This window comes from Anomalospiza imberbis, chromosome 10 (assembly GCF_031753505.1).
Source record: "Anomalospiza imberbis isolate Cuckoo-Finch-1a 21T00152 chromosome 10, ASM3175350v1, whole genome shotgun sequence".
Taxonomy (NCBI): domain Eukaryota; kingdom Metazoa; phylum Chordata; class Aves; order Passeriformes; family Viduidae; genus Anomalospiza; species Anomalospiza imberbis.
Window position 1 is genome coordinate 19,508,789 of NC_089690.1, and position 14,366 is coordinate 19,523,154.

Here is a 14,366-nt window from a genome sequence, read left to right on the forward strand (position 1 = left end):
ATAGCACTGATCCAAGCAATCGCTAATATTTGTCTTCTTTTGAAGCACAGGGCCTAAGTTGCCCACAGAAGAGGGACGTTCAAATCACAGCAAGCAAGTAGCCTGATAATAAGAAATTATTTCAAGAGGGAAAATTATCACAGGCATTTGGATTGATCCAAAAAGCCTTAAAAATAAAACCAGGCTGGCTCTGCTGTATCTACCCCAGTGCCCAGGTATGTGAACACACATGAAATTAAGAAATGGCAGTCTAAAATTAGTCATAAATATGTTGGTCTTTTCATCTCAAATGGCTGGAAATAATGTAAAGCAAGAGCAGTTTCTCATCCAGTGGGCCTTAAAAATGGAAGAAAATACTATTTACTGTTTCCACTTGAGTTTGCAGATTTGGACCAAAGTTTCGCCCAGTTGTTAAAGATTTATATGGGAGGTTTAACAATCCCCTGTCATTAAGCCTTGGCACAAGCAGTGCAAAGGACGTTCAGGGCATATTCGTACTAACTTATCTGGTAAAGAGAAAGCTGTTCCTTTAAACTGTGTTTGCTGTGACTCTGGAAACTGAGCAAACAAAATCTGAGGCACACTTTACTCTCAAGCAGAACTGACAGGAAGGTACAAGGACTGAAGGACAGTGAACTTCTGTAGGACATACCTGCCTCTGGATTCACAACTGAATTGCAAATCCCTAACAATTTGCGGGAGTTTAATTGAGACTTTATGGAGATACCTCATCCCGATGGCAAATGAGAGACTGGCTCAGCCCCTGAGTGTCAGGTGAGTAAAATCCTATTCTGGGGGGATGCTGGAAGAGGAACTGCCCAAAGAAGAAACCTCAGGCCGAAACAAAGACACAAATCCAGTGCCCAAGAAAGAACTGACTTTGCTCTACAAGCAAAGTCACCTTGAAGGAGTCCTGTGCAAGCCAGAGAGAGCACAGTTGTGACACTGTTGAAATACTGGCTGACAGAGAGGAGAGACACCACTGGCACAACCTGGTAGGCATAAAACCCACCACCCACAGGGAGGAAGCCTAGTCAGAGGGGAGACCTAGACTGCAAAGAATGGCATTCATATGACCAAGTGAACAGCAAACATTCCCACACCAACCAAGCTGTGTGTATTTTTCCAGGGGCAGCACAAGTTGTGATTTTTCCTGTCAAACAGTTTATGTGTGATCTTGCTTTAAAATATATATATAAATAAAGACAGGAAATGTGAAAAACAGCCTGTTTTCCTCTTACCTCCAGGCTGATCCTTCCTCTGAGCCAATTTTTCCTTTCACTCTCAGGAGGCCAATTGCTGTGAATCCAGTGTAGCTGTGAGCTCTCTCCCAGCAATTATGTGTATTTTTAAATGCACAAAGTAAACAAGGACTCAAATTTCATAAGAACAAGCTAGTTCTTCTGATCTTAAACTATCAACAGATTCGACTGTTATAGTGGAACTGTCACTTCCAGACCTAGTTGAAAGTAGGAAATTGCACTAAAATAATGAAAACTATTTAGAATGTTTTGCTGAACCTGCAAGAAGTACTAATTGGCTGGCATCCATTTTAAGAGACAGGTATTTTATTCAGGGCTGATTTTCTACAGATACAAATTGGGACCTACTTTAAGAAAACCTCTAAATACAGACGTATGAAACACCACAGTAACTGCCAGACAAGAAGAACCCAAAGAACCCATTGTCCCACATTGCTGTATTTTGGACACTTGCAAGACAATGTAAAATGCTTTAACAATATAATTACCCTCATCTGTCCCTGAGTATGTGGCCAGTGCCTGGGGATTTCACTCAGATTTTCCTTTTGAAAGTAGCTTGTTCTATGATTTCTATAGGCAATTGTAATTTTCCCCCCAAATAGTTATTGGAGGAAATAATGCATGTTTCCAAGCAGCACCCATGGAAACTGCCCCATCATATCTAAAATAAGGAAAATTGACAAGACTCAGTAAAAGCATGGAACAATCTGGAAGTCTCATCTCCCTCTTGCCTTCTCTTTCCTATATGAAATCATCTTGGAAACAGATGTCTATGATAAAACAGGTCAAGCAGGTTACTCAATCTGCAAAACTTGGACTTTGCTTTTCCAAAAGGGAGCAATTCCTAAAACAAGAACCCTTTTTAGAATCAGTTGCAGTCAGCTCAAATAAAACTTAAAAAGAACAAGAGGGCCACTGAGGAACTAGAAATCTAGACAAGATGCCTGCTTTTCACTTGGGGATTGAAATGTAGAAAACATCAAATGAATAATAACCAAAACCAAGAGAATATTCAAACAAGTTCATTTTTTCCTTTAATTACAGTATGTTCCAGAGTTCTTTTGAGCACATCAGGTTATCTCATGTCATGCTCTTGCACTTACATTGAGTTCCTGCTTAAGTAACTCAGAAGAAAAAAGACTATAGAAAAATGCAGGAGTATTCACAAACTATAATATACTACTCCTAGTCTAGAGATGGGGAACTATGACTGACGTGCTCAAGATTTCCCAGGGAACTGCAGCAGAGCTAAGAAAATACATCTACTCTCCCAGAACCTGATCCTGTGCCACAGCCATGCGATTAACTACCCTCGTCCCAGCCTTCCTCTTTCTGTGCTTGAAAACTGGGAATGAAGAGGAGAGTAAAAACTGCTGTTAGAAGGAAAGATCCAGAAGGAGAAGTTTTGCCAACCTTTTCCAGCGCTTGGGTAAAGTGAGCTACAGAATTGCAGTTGCAGACAGCATGGCACTAATTTAACAAGAAGATGGAGGCCCTGGGCATAAACATGCAGCCAGAGCACTGCATATGTCCCTTGTTTTCTACAGTGCCATGCTGGCTAGGGCTGCAGCTGGCAAATTAGAGGCAAGTGGGGAAGGCTTGGGATTGATTGCCTAAGCCCTGGGCTAGTCCCCTAGTATGGGGAGAGAAGAGGCTGCTCTGCGTTGGGAGCTGCAGTCCAGCAAGCTTCTCTTCCCACCAGGGTCTAAAAACAGCTGTTCTGAAGGGGAAGTTTGCATCGGTCAATGCTGTTTGTTAATGAGTTTCCAGAATTGTGTATCAAATGCTTTTCCTGAGTTACTAAAGACCCATGCAGTCAGAGTAACAGGCTGTAAGAATAGAATCAGCTTATGTCATGTTTGAAATTAGCTTGATGCAGTTGACAAGGATAGCATGGCATAGCAGCACTCCAAACCTGCCTGGCTTTTCAAACTAGCAGTAACCAGCCTAACAGGATTCGGATGTGTTAGTGACTTCTGGCTGTCTTGTAGCTACACATTTGCAAGCAGATTCACCAAACAGGCACTCCTTGGACCCTCCACCTAATAAACACTGAGGGAGGAAAAAGTGAGAACTCTACTATTTCTTGATGAACAAAATTAGCCTTCTCTTTCCCTGCTTCTATATGGAAGCTTTCAAATGAAAAACCCTATGAATTCTTACCTTTCTGCGGTTCAAACAACCACCCATGCTCATTTCTTCCATAACAAGTGTCTAATACACAACCAGCAAATCTAGAAATAGATGTGGGCATCATTCTATTTTTCCCGAAGAGCAGCACAGGTCTTGTCTGCCCAAGGGGCACTTGGCCTGTCTGCTTACTAATGAGTCTGTCTTGAAAAGCTTCAACCAAGACATCCATTAATCCTCCTTTTCCAAGTGTCCTAGCATTACTGACCTCTCTGCTTTCAGCAAGGCATTATGCCCTGGATATTATTTCTTGTACTATGTTTTTGACTAAATCATTTCATCAGAGACTAAAGCTTCCATACCTTAGTCCTTTAAGTTTTTTAAGTAAGTTCTACGTTGCATACACATTCTGTGGCTGGAAGGCTTCACACAGCCCAAACAGAACAAACAAAAAGGAACAAGGACTCGCAACTCCCACGTGCAATCCTGCAAAACAGAAGAGAGCACCAGGCAGACTGCTGAGAGCCTTCCTGTGTACATACTTGCAGAGTACATGGGTATCTCCTGCTTTGAGGCTACATCCTGTGATTTGCCCCTAAGCCCTGAGCTGATAATTGTGTACTCCCCCAAGCCTAGAAGATGCAGTGATTTGGTCTTTAATTATTCACTTACCTTCCAAAGATAAGCCTGGAAAACCTCAAGAGTTTTCAACCACAGCTACTTAGCAACAATTTCACGAGTATCTTCTCAGCAGAAATAAGGAATGGGATGGCATCAACAGCAAGAACATTTCATAAACAGCAGGAAGAAGGAAAGGGGGGTTCCTCTAGAAGCAGGAGTTCTTGTTAGTAGAGAGATACCAGTGATGTCAGAAGAACAAGGATGAGTTTTATACATTTTAGTTCTCAGGACTCTCTCAAAGTCTTCAAGCAAAGATGCATTTTCACTATTGCATGTGTAATAATTTAAGGAAAGGAACAGAAATAAGGTCAGATTTTTGATTTATTAGTTTTATAATAAAAAGCAGAAGAGTTTGTAGATTTCCACTTGTACTCTTCTGTATGATTTAAAAATGAGGTTGACTCCTACACAGCTGTAGAGAACGTGTGTGTTTATATATGTACATATACACATACGTAGTACAGTTAATTTACACAAAGTAGTGAAATAGTTCATGTTTCATGCAGAGGGAATTGTGTGAAGGCATGTATCCTCTTCTGTCATGTGTCTTAACATTTGTAGAACACACTTATTTGGTGGTCATATGGACACATGGCTTACCTTTATGCATAGAGCTACCCACAATGCCAGACTTAATTCCAGAAACAGTTTTAGAGCTAGCGAGAACATCTGAGTAATTTTTAGCCACTTTAAATGTACTGGTTTCTCTCTCCATCCCCATTCATTTGGTCTGAGGGTTTCAAAAGCACATAGTTTGGAGGATTTATTATATGGGTCCAGTGTATTTATTTTTAGTCACTGAAGTGTTTCTAAAACAGGTTCTCTGTAATATGTGCAAGACAAAAAGGGTTTTCTTGTCACAAAAGTGTAATGAACTATATAATTCTGTCTTGGTTTTGCTTGCTATAAATAAGGTAGCAGCACTGAATTATGGCAATAGAACCATTATGTTAGCTTCCTCAGCTGAAAGACTATCTCACAATCAGAGTGGTTGTAGTTTGATTCTGTTAAGGCTGGTTATAGAATTCAATCTTATTTACAAAATGAGCTCAAAATGTTTAATTTATAGAAACATGTGAGGTCAAACTATTTTATATTCTTTCAGCCAGCATTCCCAAAGTTATGGTCTAATTTTCTCTGGCTTCTGCTGTGAACCTCTTTGGTCCATGTGTTACTCTCTGGTCAGTCTGTTCTCATGCCCCACCTGTTTGTCTCCACCTCTGTGCCTTAATCAAACAACACCTTGGCCTTGCACCTAAATAGTTGAAATTCCTTTGTCATGTACGTTGCTCTGGACAGGGACATGTGCTTAACTGTCTTTTGCTGCCACTTAATAGAAAGCGTCAGGATTATAAACACTTCCAAGGATGGTGATCCCAACCAGGAACAATGAAAATATAGATATTTGTGTAGTCAGGCAGTTGTGGGCTGTGAGAGCTTTAGGGTAAGATGTTACCACGCCTGTACATCCTTCTGCTGAAAGTCAGTCCCCCTGGAGCAGGGGTGGCTCAGCAGGACACGTGAGAGCACCACACTCACACTGGCTCCAAGTCTTCACCTCAACCACTGATGAGGCTAAATAAATTCATAGCTGCATCTGCTGAGAGCTAAATCTGCAAGAGCCTAGGGCTGAGTCTGTGGGTGTTAGTATTCCCCTGACTCAGACAGAAATATCTCCCAATGCAAATGCAGGCCTGAGCTTGGGCAGAGTCCCAGAGCCTCTGCCAGGATCCTCTCGCATGTGGCACTCCTTAAGGGTTTGGCACCCGCATGAGCAAGAGCGACTGTCGATGAGTAAGGCCTGCTGCTGGATTTTGGACTGTGCTGCATACCAGCGGAGCTGGGTTTGCCTCATTATCATGCAGAGTGAAAGAATTTAGAGATGACATTCCACTCCAATTAAAACCAAGTAAGATGGATGAAAGTCACTGCCTAACACACGAGCAGGGATGTAATGGGGACTGTTGCTGATGGGAGACAGAAGTTTGGTTTTGGTTTGCACAAGACTTTAAGAAAAGCATTTTAAAATTAAACCATTAAGATGCAGCTAAATTAGCATTTGTATGTGCATTTAAAGAAGAAATATTAAAGGAGCCATGATATTTATAAGGGCTTGAAGTCAAAATTTTGTCCTAAAAGAGTGCTATCTGGTTCATCAAATATACATGATAGGTGCATCCCTATATTCAGCACACAAAACCTTCCAGATGAGTCATTAATAGAGCTTTTACACTTGAGATTACTTCAACACAGAAAAAGGAAGAAAATATTATAAGATTTTCTGCCTTTCTACAGCACAAACACACTACAGCCAAGACAGCAATTTCTGCACTGAGCCCCAAAACAAAATGATGTGTAGCTAGACATCATTTAAAGGGGCATCCAGCCATGGATGCATTTGAGCTGATGGCAAAACAAACACAGCACTAGGTAACGCAGAGTAGGCATTCACTGCCCTGTGTGATGAGAGGAGCCACCTGCATATTTTGAGTGGACACAGACATTGTTATCTTCATTCCTGGTGGTGGTAGGGACACAGTCAGACACAGGCAATTCTTCTGTGACTGCATGTCCCTATATAGGCAAACCATTCAGTCAAGTTGTATTCATACCTGTTATTTTCTGCTTTGAAACATCCCTGAATTACACAGGTGGAGATTTCAGTCTGTCTCTAGTATTAATTGAGCAATCTTCATTACTCTTCCTGGCTGGGCAACAGTGTTGTATAATATCAGCAAATTGAGCAGTTTTAATTTCAAAATCCTTGTGTTAACTTCCTTATTACAGTGCTTAACACTTTTCAGTCAGCCAATACACCTTCCCACTTTAAAGAGGAATTAGGAATTTATTGAAGGACTGGATTCACCAGCAAGAAGAGCCACCAGTCTAGTCCTGCTGCACCCCTTCTATCACAGGGAAGGCTGGGAACAGGAAGCCAAGTCCCACATAAATTATTGCCTTGTGGCAGTGGAAGAGAGAGTGCAGAAAAAATCCTCCCAGAGACACAGGCTGTCAGATCAGGGCCAGCACCAGGCACACCAAAACGGTCCATTATCCAGGACAACAAAGTACTAGGGAGACAAAGAATCCATGATCCAGCTGCCTGCTCTGCTGTGCTGGAGCTCTGGAAAACTGCCACTGAGAAAGGGGCAAAGGCGTGTGGAGCAGCAGGTTTGGCAGGGAAGGAGATGGCTCTTTCCAGCAGCTCAGACACCACTTGCACCCCTCCTGTCTCAGCAACAGCTGAGGCAGCCAGGTGGCTTTCCAGGGCTGCCAGCCCCCAGCAGCTCCCTCTGCTACCAGTGCCCACCAGTGCTGCCACCAGTGACAGACCACACAGTCTGCCTCTACCATGACTCGTTTAGCTGTGCCTGCCTGGCACATCGTGGGACGATGGAGAGATGCTCAACTGGTGCCAGAATGTACCTCCTGCTCCAGACTCCCACATGAAACTGCCCATAATAAACCCACTTGAAATACCTGCAGGTCTACATGGCTGCAATCTCAGCTTTCAGTCTGCAGCTTCTGCTACTAAAAGTATCCTTATCTTTGATTAGCCCTAACTGGTTAACAGAAGTTACACCTAATACACCTTTGATACATCTGATACCCTTCATATTCCTCTAAGTCCACTCTCTTTATACAGCAGCCACATCCACAGCCAGCCCATGCCTTGAAAACACCTCCAGTTCCCACCCTCCCAGAGGTAGCAGTGCTCCCTGTTTCCTACACACATCCATGTGTCCAGGTCCACACTGTTCTAGGAACCTCAGTCCCTTTTACAGCTTGTATTAGCATCTTACCCAACATCCCTGAGTTCAGCTTTCTTGTACAAATTCATGGCATTTGCTGGTAAATGCCAGTTTTTTACATAAGCAAGTAAAATTTCTATACAGTCAAATTCCTGGAGGCTGGATTATGTGTGAGTCAAAATGCATATTTCTAGTGTTGCTGTATGTGCATCATTTGTTGGCTTCACTGTCATCTTTCCCTTTTCCCTACAGACTGCTACTTTGGTCTCTGTGAGCTCCAGGGAAGTGTTTGCCTGCAAAGCACATTCAGGTGGGTGGTGACTCAAGCCATGTGATTTCAAGGTGGCATGTGAATGTACTTGGGAGGGGGTACTCCTGACAAAAGACCTGGCACTCATCTACCTCTGACTATCAGAGATGAATACCTTCTTCAAAATTTCTCTACACTCAGACAGGGGAAGTTAAGGTCCACACATGCTTGAGCCATTCTCTGTCGCAGAATAGTTTGACTGCTACCAGAAAAAATAATACTAAATTTGAATGTATCCTTCAAACATATCCCTAGTTTTTTAATACACCTTAATTACTGGAAAAGTCAGGACTATTTGATTGAAATATCAGTAAATGGTTTCTCAATACTTTCTTAGAGTATTAATTTTGAAATCAGAAGTATTGACTTCAGAAATGCAGTCTGTTATTGAATTCTTCATTGAAGAAAGTAAAAAACAGTATATGTTGTTTATAACCACCACACTAAATGAGTGCCCCTCTGCCTCTCCTAGAAAACATGAAAGTCTCTCATCCATTGCTATCTTCGTTTCTGGTCAAGGATCTTGTTTGTTAGGGACTCTTTGATAACCTGGAAACAAGCTCATTTTTCTGGACAGGCACCCTTCACTCCTCTGATGAACAAAAGAAGGAGTATCTGGCAAAGAGAAGCACACAGGTTTGCCAGGGGTACTGAACACATAGATGAGTCTTTGGGTAACCCAGCTGAGTGTCACCTGGCCATGCTCTTTCTCTGCCAAAGAACTTTGTAAAAGCTCAACAAGGACATCCATGTACTCTCATATTCACTGGGTAGGTGAAAGGGGAAAACAGTCTTCTCCACGCACACGTGTGCATCTCTTTGCCTAATGATCCCTTTGGACATTTAATGGTTTTGAAACTACTGACTGGTGAGCAGCTCCTGTGAAAACTTTATCCACTTTTTCAATAAAACACCAGCAGCAATTTGCAAAGCATTGCAAGTTACGTCAGCTTTGCAAAAGTCATGAGAGAGACAGGCCCCAGTATGAGTCACATGGACAAGGGGTGGCCACTTGAAGCACAGAGGAACTTTGATGTAGAGGAGATTGTTACAGGTTCATCTCCTCGAGTGCCAAGGCATAAAATAACCTATAGAAGAGAAATAAAAAAAAAAATTTAACAATTGTTAGAGTTTGGGGTTAAGTAGAATTACAGCTGTAATAGTAATTGTAGTCCACTTAGAAGACATACTTCCATCACAGTTGCAAGGATCAGGCCTTTGGGGCTCTAGTCTTGGGACAGAGAAAGGCAGAGGAAAAGAAGTAGCCTCTTCTTTCTTTTCAAACTATCTCCAACAGCAGCTGTTTTTATTCTGTTGTTCCACACACCCACAGAAAAAGAAACAGGCTTAGTGAATCTCTGTACCTCAGAGTAGTTTACAAACCAAACTTAACACCACCAACAACAAATACATCCTTCATACACTTCCATTAACTCTGGAAACAGTCCCAGAGCAACGACCATAGTTCCAAACAGTCCAAAAGGCAGAACTGAAGTCAGGATCCAAATTTAGAGCTGCATGCTGTGGTTAGGTTATGAAAGAAGAAAGCAGACTTTCTCCTCTGTAGAGCCAAGAAGCTCATGCCCAGTGCATGATTTCAGGGAGTGACCTTCTCTTTATAAGGATAAATCATAGTGCCTTCAAAAAATATTGGAAAGCAGAGGATACACAGATGATGGCCCAACTGTCCCTGACATCCCAGGGTCTGCTAGAGTGACTACAGGGGCAAGCATGAGGAATGTTTATGGAACACATGAGTTCATAGAGTTCACATTGCAGAAGACCCATAAAAAATGGAAACACCTACTTTCTAAGCTACCTTGTGCCTTGGATATACTGTAACATAACAAACCAATGATACATGTGACTTCTTAAAACAGCATCTAACTAATCCACAGCATAGTTTTAAGCCCTTCTCTCAGCCTGCTGTCAATTTTATATTCACATTTTCTATACAGTCTCTCTTTCTATTACTCGTGACAGCCCCATCAGTCACAAAATCATATTATATATTCAGGAAGACTTTGACAGCTGAAAGAATTCAGCAAAGGACCAGAGAATGCTCAAGTAATCCGTTCACATTTTACCCAGTCCCCCAAAGACTGAAGGATCAACTGATGTTTTGCTGTTGTGATGTGCCTCCTAAAAATTCTTGGGAGCCCTGGCATAGTCCACGTACTGACACAGAGCAGAGGATTTTTGTGCTGAAGTCACTGTGTCAATGAGGAGGTACACTGGCACTGGAGGGGAACTCTGAGAAAGCAAATCAAGTATCTGCACTATATAATCTTGTCTCTTCTACCTTCATGCTCTACAGTTATGGATTTTTCTTCACTTATCTGCATGGCAGGAGTGAGTGCTGTTGATAAGTATTAGAAGGCACCCAGCCCTGTAAAAGGCATTAATTCTTCTATTACATGGAGAGGTATACAGATAATAGACAGATTTATGGAGCTTTTTCTTCAGCTTTTACCTTCTATTCAGTAACATTTTCACCCTATAAAAAAGGACATGGGCACTATCTGTTATACACTCTAAATCAACCAGTAATACCAAACCAAAATATAACATTCTTCCAGTAACATCTGTCATATGTCACGGAATGACAACCATGAGCGTATCAAAGCAGTGTTCAGGACATTAGAATAAGGCTTGTAAGGTGATGATGTCAGAATAATCTCCGATAAAAAGTCCTGTATAGTCCCTGTTATCCTAATCAGATGATGGACTATGGCCTCTGAACTAACCAGAACTTTGTCCTCTCTTCTCCTGTTCCATTCTGTTTTGTCTGTCTCCAGCTCTAATTCAGATAAAGCTGATGGAGTTTTGGAAGCTACCTGTCTTCTGCTGCTCTGCTGCTGATCCACTGTCTCAGTTGCCATAGAGACGAGTTCTGGAAGCCATGGATGAGCATGGGAGAGAAGCCACCCACAGGCTCTCCACTGGTGGGCTCTGGCAGGGCCATTCTCAGCACGTACTGAGAGAGTCAGGTTCAGTCTCTGAAGGTGAGGAAGAGTCAGCAGGTGCTAACCCAGTGACGCACGAGGGGGACTTCCACACACAGTACATTGCTATTCAAAGAAATTCCAGGTACTACCGATCCATGAGGCTTCCAAAAAGAGGGAAAAGAAAGACTTCGAGAGAGACAATGCACATGCAGCATGCTACAGGTGAGTACTGACCCAAACAGCATTATGCTTCTTTTTGCAGTGAGATTAGAAACTAGAGGAGTCAATAGAACAGAAGGACGGGAAGATAGCAGCTCAGCAGTCAGCACATGACAGAACACCCCTGCCCTACAGCACAGCGGGCAGAGGAGTGCCATCCTTCTTTTTTCAGCTTGGAAATGTAAAATGGTTGGATGTTTAAAGAAATCACGACAGAGAATCTAAACATATGTGGGACTCTGCACTGCCACTCCTCTGCTCTGTAAGAGAAAAATAACATAAAGACATGAAGCTGTCAATGAAGCAGGGACTTCTTTAGCATACAGAAATGACATATTCAAAAGTACAGAAAACAGTCAGAAAAACCAGAGGAAATTGCAATGGTTCCTTCTGAGGGATGAACAAGACTTCGTGAAAGTGCAGTTACTGCTACTTTGGACTGAAGAGAGCTGTGAGAAACACCTAGGCTCCCTTTAAACAAGGAGCCTGAAATAACAGGAGCACCATCCATAACATACATGCATTCAGCTGTGGCTTCAGTAGAAAAGGAATGAGTTGGCTTTCCCTGAGTATGCATAGTACAGAGCATTACTGCAAGGCCAGGCTGGAACCAGGCATCTTTCAGGTGCCAGAACTGGAACCTCGTCTGAGCAGCTGTCTGTGAAAGAAGCAAGGGAAAGATAGGAGAAATGAAGAGAGTGCCAGGAAATGAGCTACTGCAACACACTGAGAAGCACTGGGAACAGGGCTGCATGAAGGAAATTGAAGTGGTTTTAATCTAAGTCTGAAATGAGAGAGACCTGGAACGGGGAACATAGAAAATGCCCTTTGCTTCCATCTCCCAGATGCTTTGAGAAACTGAATTTTAAAACTCCTTCACAGTAAAATTACCTTGTCCTATTTTCAGGTTATAATCTAACAGAATCAATGCTCTGGACTATTAACTTTGGATAGCTGTATGAATCAAGAAGATACATCACTGCTTATGTTCCACTGCTGTGCAAACCACTGAAAGCTATCGCTTTGTTATGTATCAGTAAAGCCCCCTCTTCAGCTCCTGAAAGTAGATCAAGTTCCTTAAGAAAAAAAAGAACAGACATCCTCCACCAACCAAATAAAAGGGGTGTGGGAAATGTCCCCAAGAAAATAGGTGTGTCCTGCCTGCCTCACCAAGGGAGCCATGCTATTTCAGCATAAAGGTCCATTCAACCCTGTGGCATGGACAGAAGGAAAAATCCCTCCTTTCTCCAAGTTTCCAAGTAGACAGCAGCAAAGAGCTCCTGTTTAAAATTTGGCTACTGTTGCAATGAAGTTTGTGGATAAACTGAGTGTTGCCTATGCCAGAACAGAGCTGCTCTCCACCCTGTGGGTGCAGACAGGACCAGAGCAGAGCCACCCTCTCCTCGCCTCCCAGAGCACTGCCGCGGAGCTAGCACAGCACAGACCCGCCCTCCTTCCTGTTCCCGGGCGTCACAGTGTCCCCACAGCTGCTGAGGAGGTCCTCACCCCTGCGATCTGCAGCTGGCAGTGCAGCAGCACCAGCACAGAAGGACTCACCTTCTTCATAGACCTGCAGCATGATGGCATCAGGACGTTGGCAGAGGAGGACATCCCTTATGTCTTGGCAAGTGTCATTGAGGAAGGACAAGTTAAGAGAAGGACTTCTCTCTTAGCAACTCATTAGAGCATCCACAACGCTGACCTGTGCTTCTCTGCCACTCCCCTCCCTGTATTGCCACTTCTGAAACAGGATTGGTTCCAAACAGGGCTTTTCCTTCCATGCCTGCAATTGTTCAGCAGGCCACAGTGGGGAACGTGTCTCTCTCTTCTCCAGTCTGTACACAAGACCTGCACTAGGAGCAATAGTTCTTTATCTGAGGTAACTGTAGCAAGTCCTCCTCAGAGCTACAGCCTTTAAATTCAGCTAGGATTGTGTAAGCAGCATTTCTGCTCTCTCTCTCTCTTTACTTCCCTAAATCCATTCCCTCTCCCTGAAACTGGACAGTGGGTGCTTCTAAACCTGCCTCATCTGAACTTCTGACAGCATTTGCTGACATGCATGGAAGCAAGGGATGGGTGAGCTATTTTATATTGCCTTCCAACCCATTTGAACAGCAGCTATCCAAGAATGTGACTCAAGCTCAAATGTTAACCTGTTCTCATTTTGCATAGGGAACAACTGGAGGGGTGGAGAGGGGAAGGCAAGAAGACAAGAAGAGACAGAAAAGACAGAGTAGGATACAAAATGAGAAAAATAAAAACTCAAGAAATGAGATCGCTGAAAAAAAATTTAAAATTATCTAAATCCAGCTGGGGGAAGGCTTCCATATAGGCACCCTTTGCACCAGCCCAGCTTTGGCTTATAGCCTAGAAGCTGTAAAACATAATAGATGCTTTTCTTTAACTGGAAAAAGAATTGTTGGGTTGTTTTGGTTTTTTTAAGCAATCTTCTTTGACAGAAGGATAAAGTGTTTAAACTATTCAAAGTTAATAACTCAAACTACTGTTTTATAAGGCCTTGGCTCTATTTTAGGAAGTCTTAAAACTCTGGATGTCATCCCTCACATCTGAAAATTGATTCAAAAGGTGCATCAGAGCCCTGCTTCAGTCAGAGCACTGACCTGACTGTGCTGTCACCAGTGTGAAAGACAAACAGAATTATGACTTAGACCAAAATATTTCTAATAAAAAACAGCAAGGCCATTTATCAACAAGCCTCAAACAATGGGAGATTTAATTTGAAAAGTGAGATGCATCCTCTCCTGCCAACTATTGCAGTAGTGAGCCTTGGACTTAATGCAACTTTGACTCCCTGTGAAAGGATCAGTGGTTCATCTGAGGGAAACTGGAGAAGCAATTAAAAGTAAAGCTCCTCTCTCACCAAATCTAACCTTGATTTATCTAGTAAACTGAACATCTTCAGAATGCATATGCAGTAAAGCAGAGCAATAATGAAGCCTTGATTTGGCAAACCAAATATTGGCATGCACAGGCACACACAGCTGAACATTTTCTGCCGAAATAATTGCACTGAAAAATCACTCATGTTGGGACCCAGCCTGCA

General features: G+C 42.6%; 2 protein-coding genes across 4 annotated transcripts in view; one reads left to right on the plus strand and one right to left on the minus strand.

The window, feature by feature from the left end:
• NEU2 (neuraminidase 2) overlaps positions 1-14,366 on the minus strand; it is a 32,164-nt gene that overhangs the window by 12,550 nt on the left and 5,248 nt on the right. Inside the window, exon 1 of one of the 3 annotated variants that reach the window (XM_068201068.1) lies at positions 10,883-10,983. The exons of 1 other annotated variant lie outside the window; for it this stretch is intronic. The gene's annotated coding sequence lies outside the window, so the exon portion shown is untranslated. Of the gene's footprint in view, positions 1-4,064; positions 4,307-10,882; positions 10,984-14,366 lie in introns of those variants that run through there. One more of the 3 variants, XM_068201071.1, reaches the window with a different exon arrangement.
• The window catches only part of NGEF (neuronal guanine nucleotide exchange factor), a 37,487-nt gene continuing 34,158 nt past the window's right edge, over positions 11,038-14,366 (plus strand). Inside the window, exon 1 of the mRNA XM_068201060.1 lies at positions 11,038-11,305. Within this exon, the coding sequence (XP_068057161.1) occupies positions 11,038-11,305 (268 nt within the window). The remainder of the gene's footprint in view (positions 11,306-14,366) is intronic.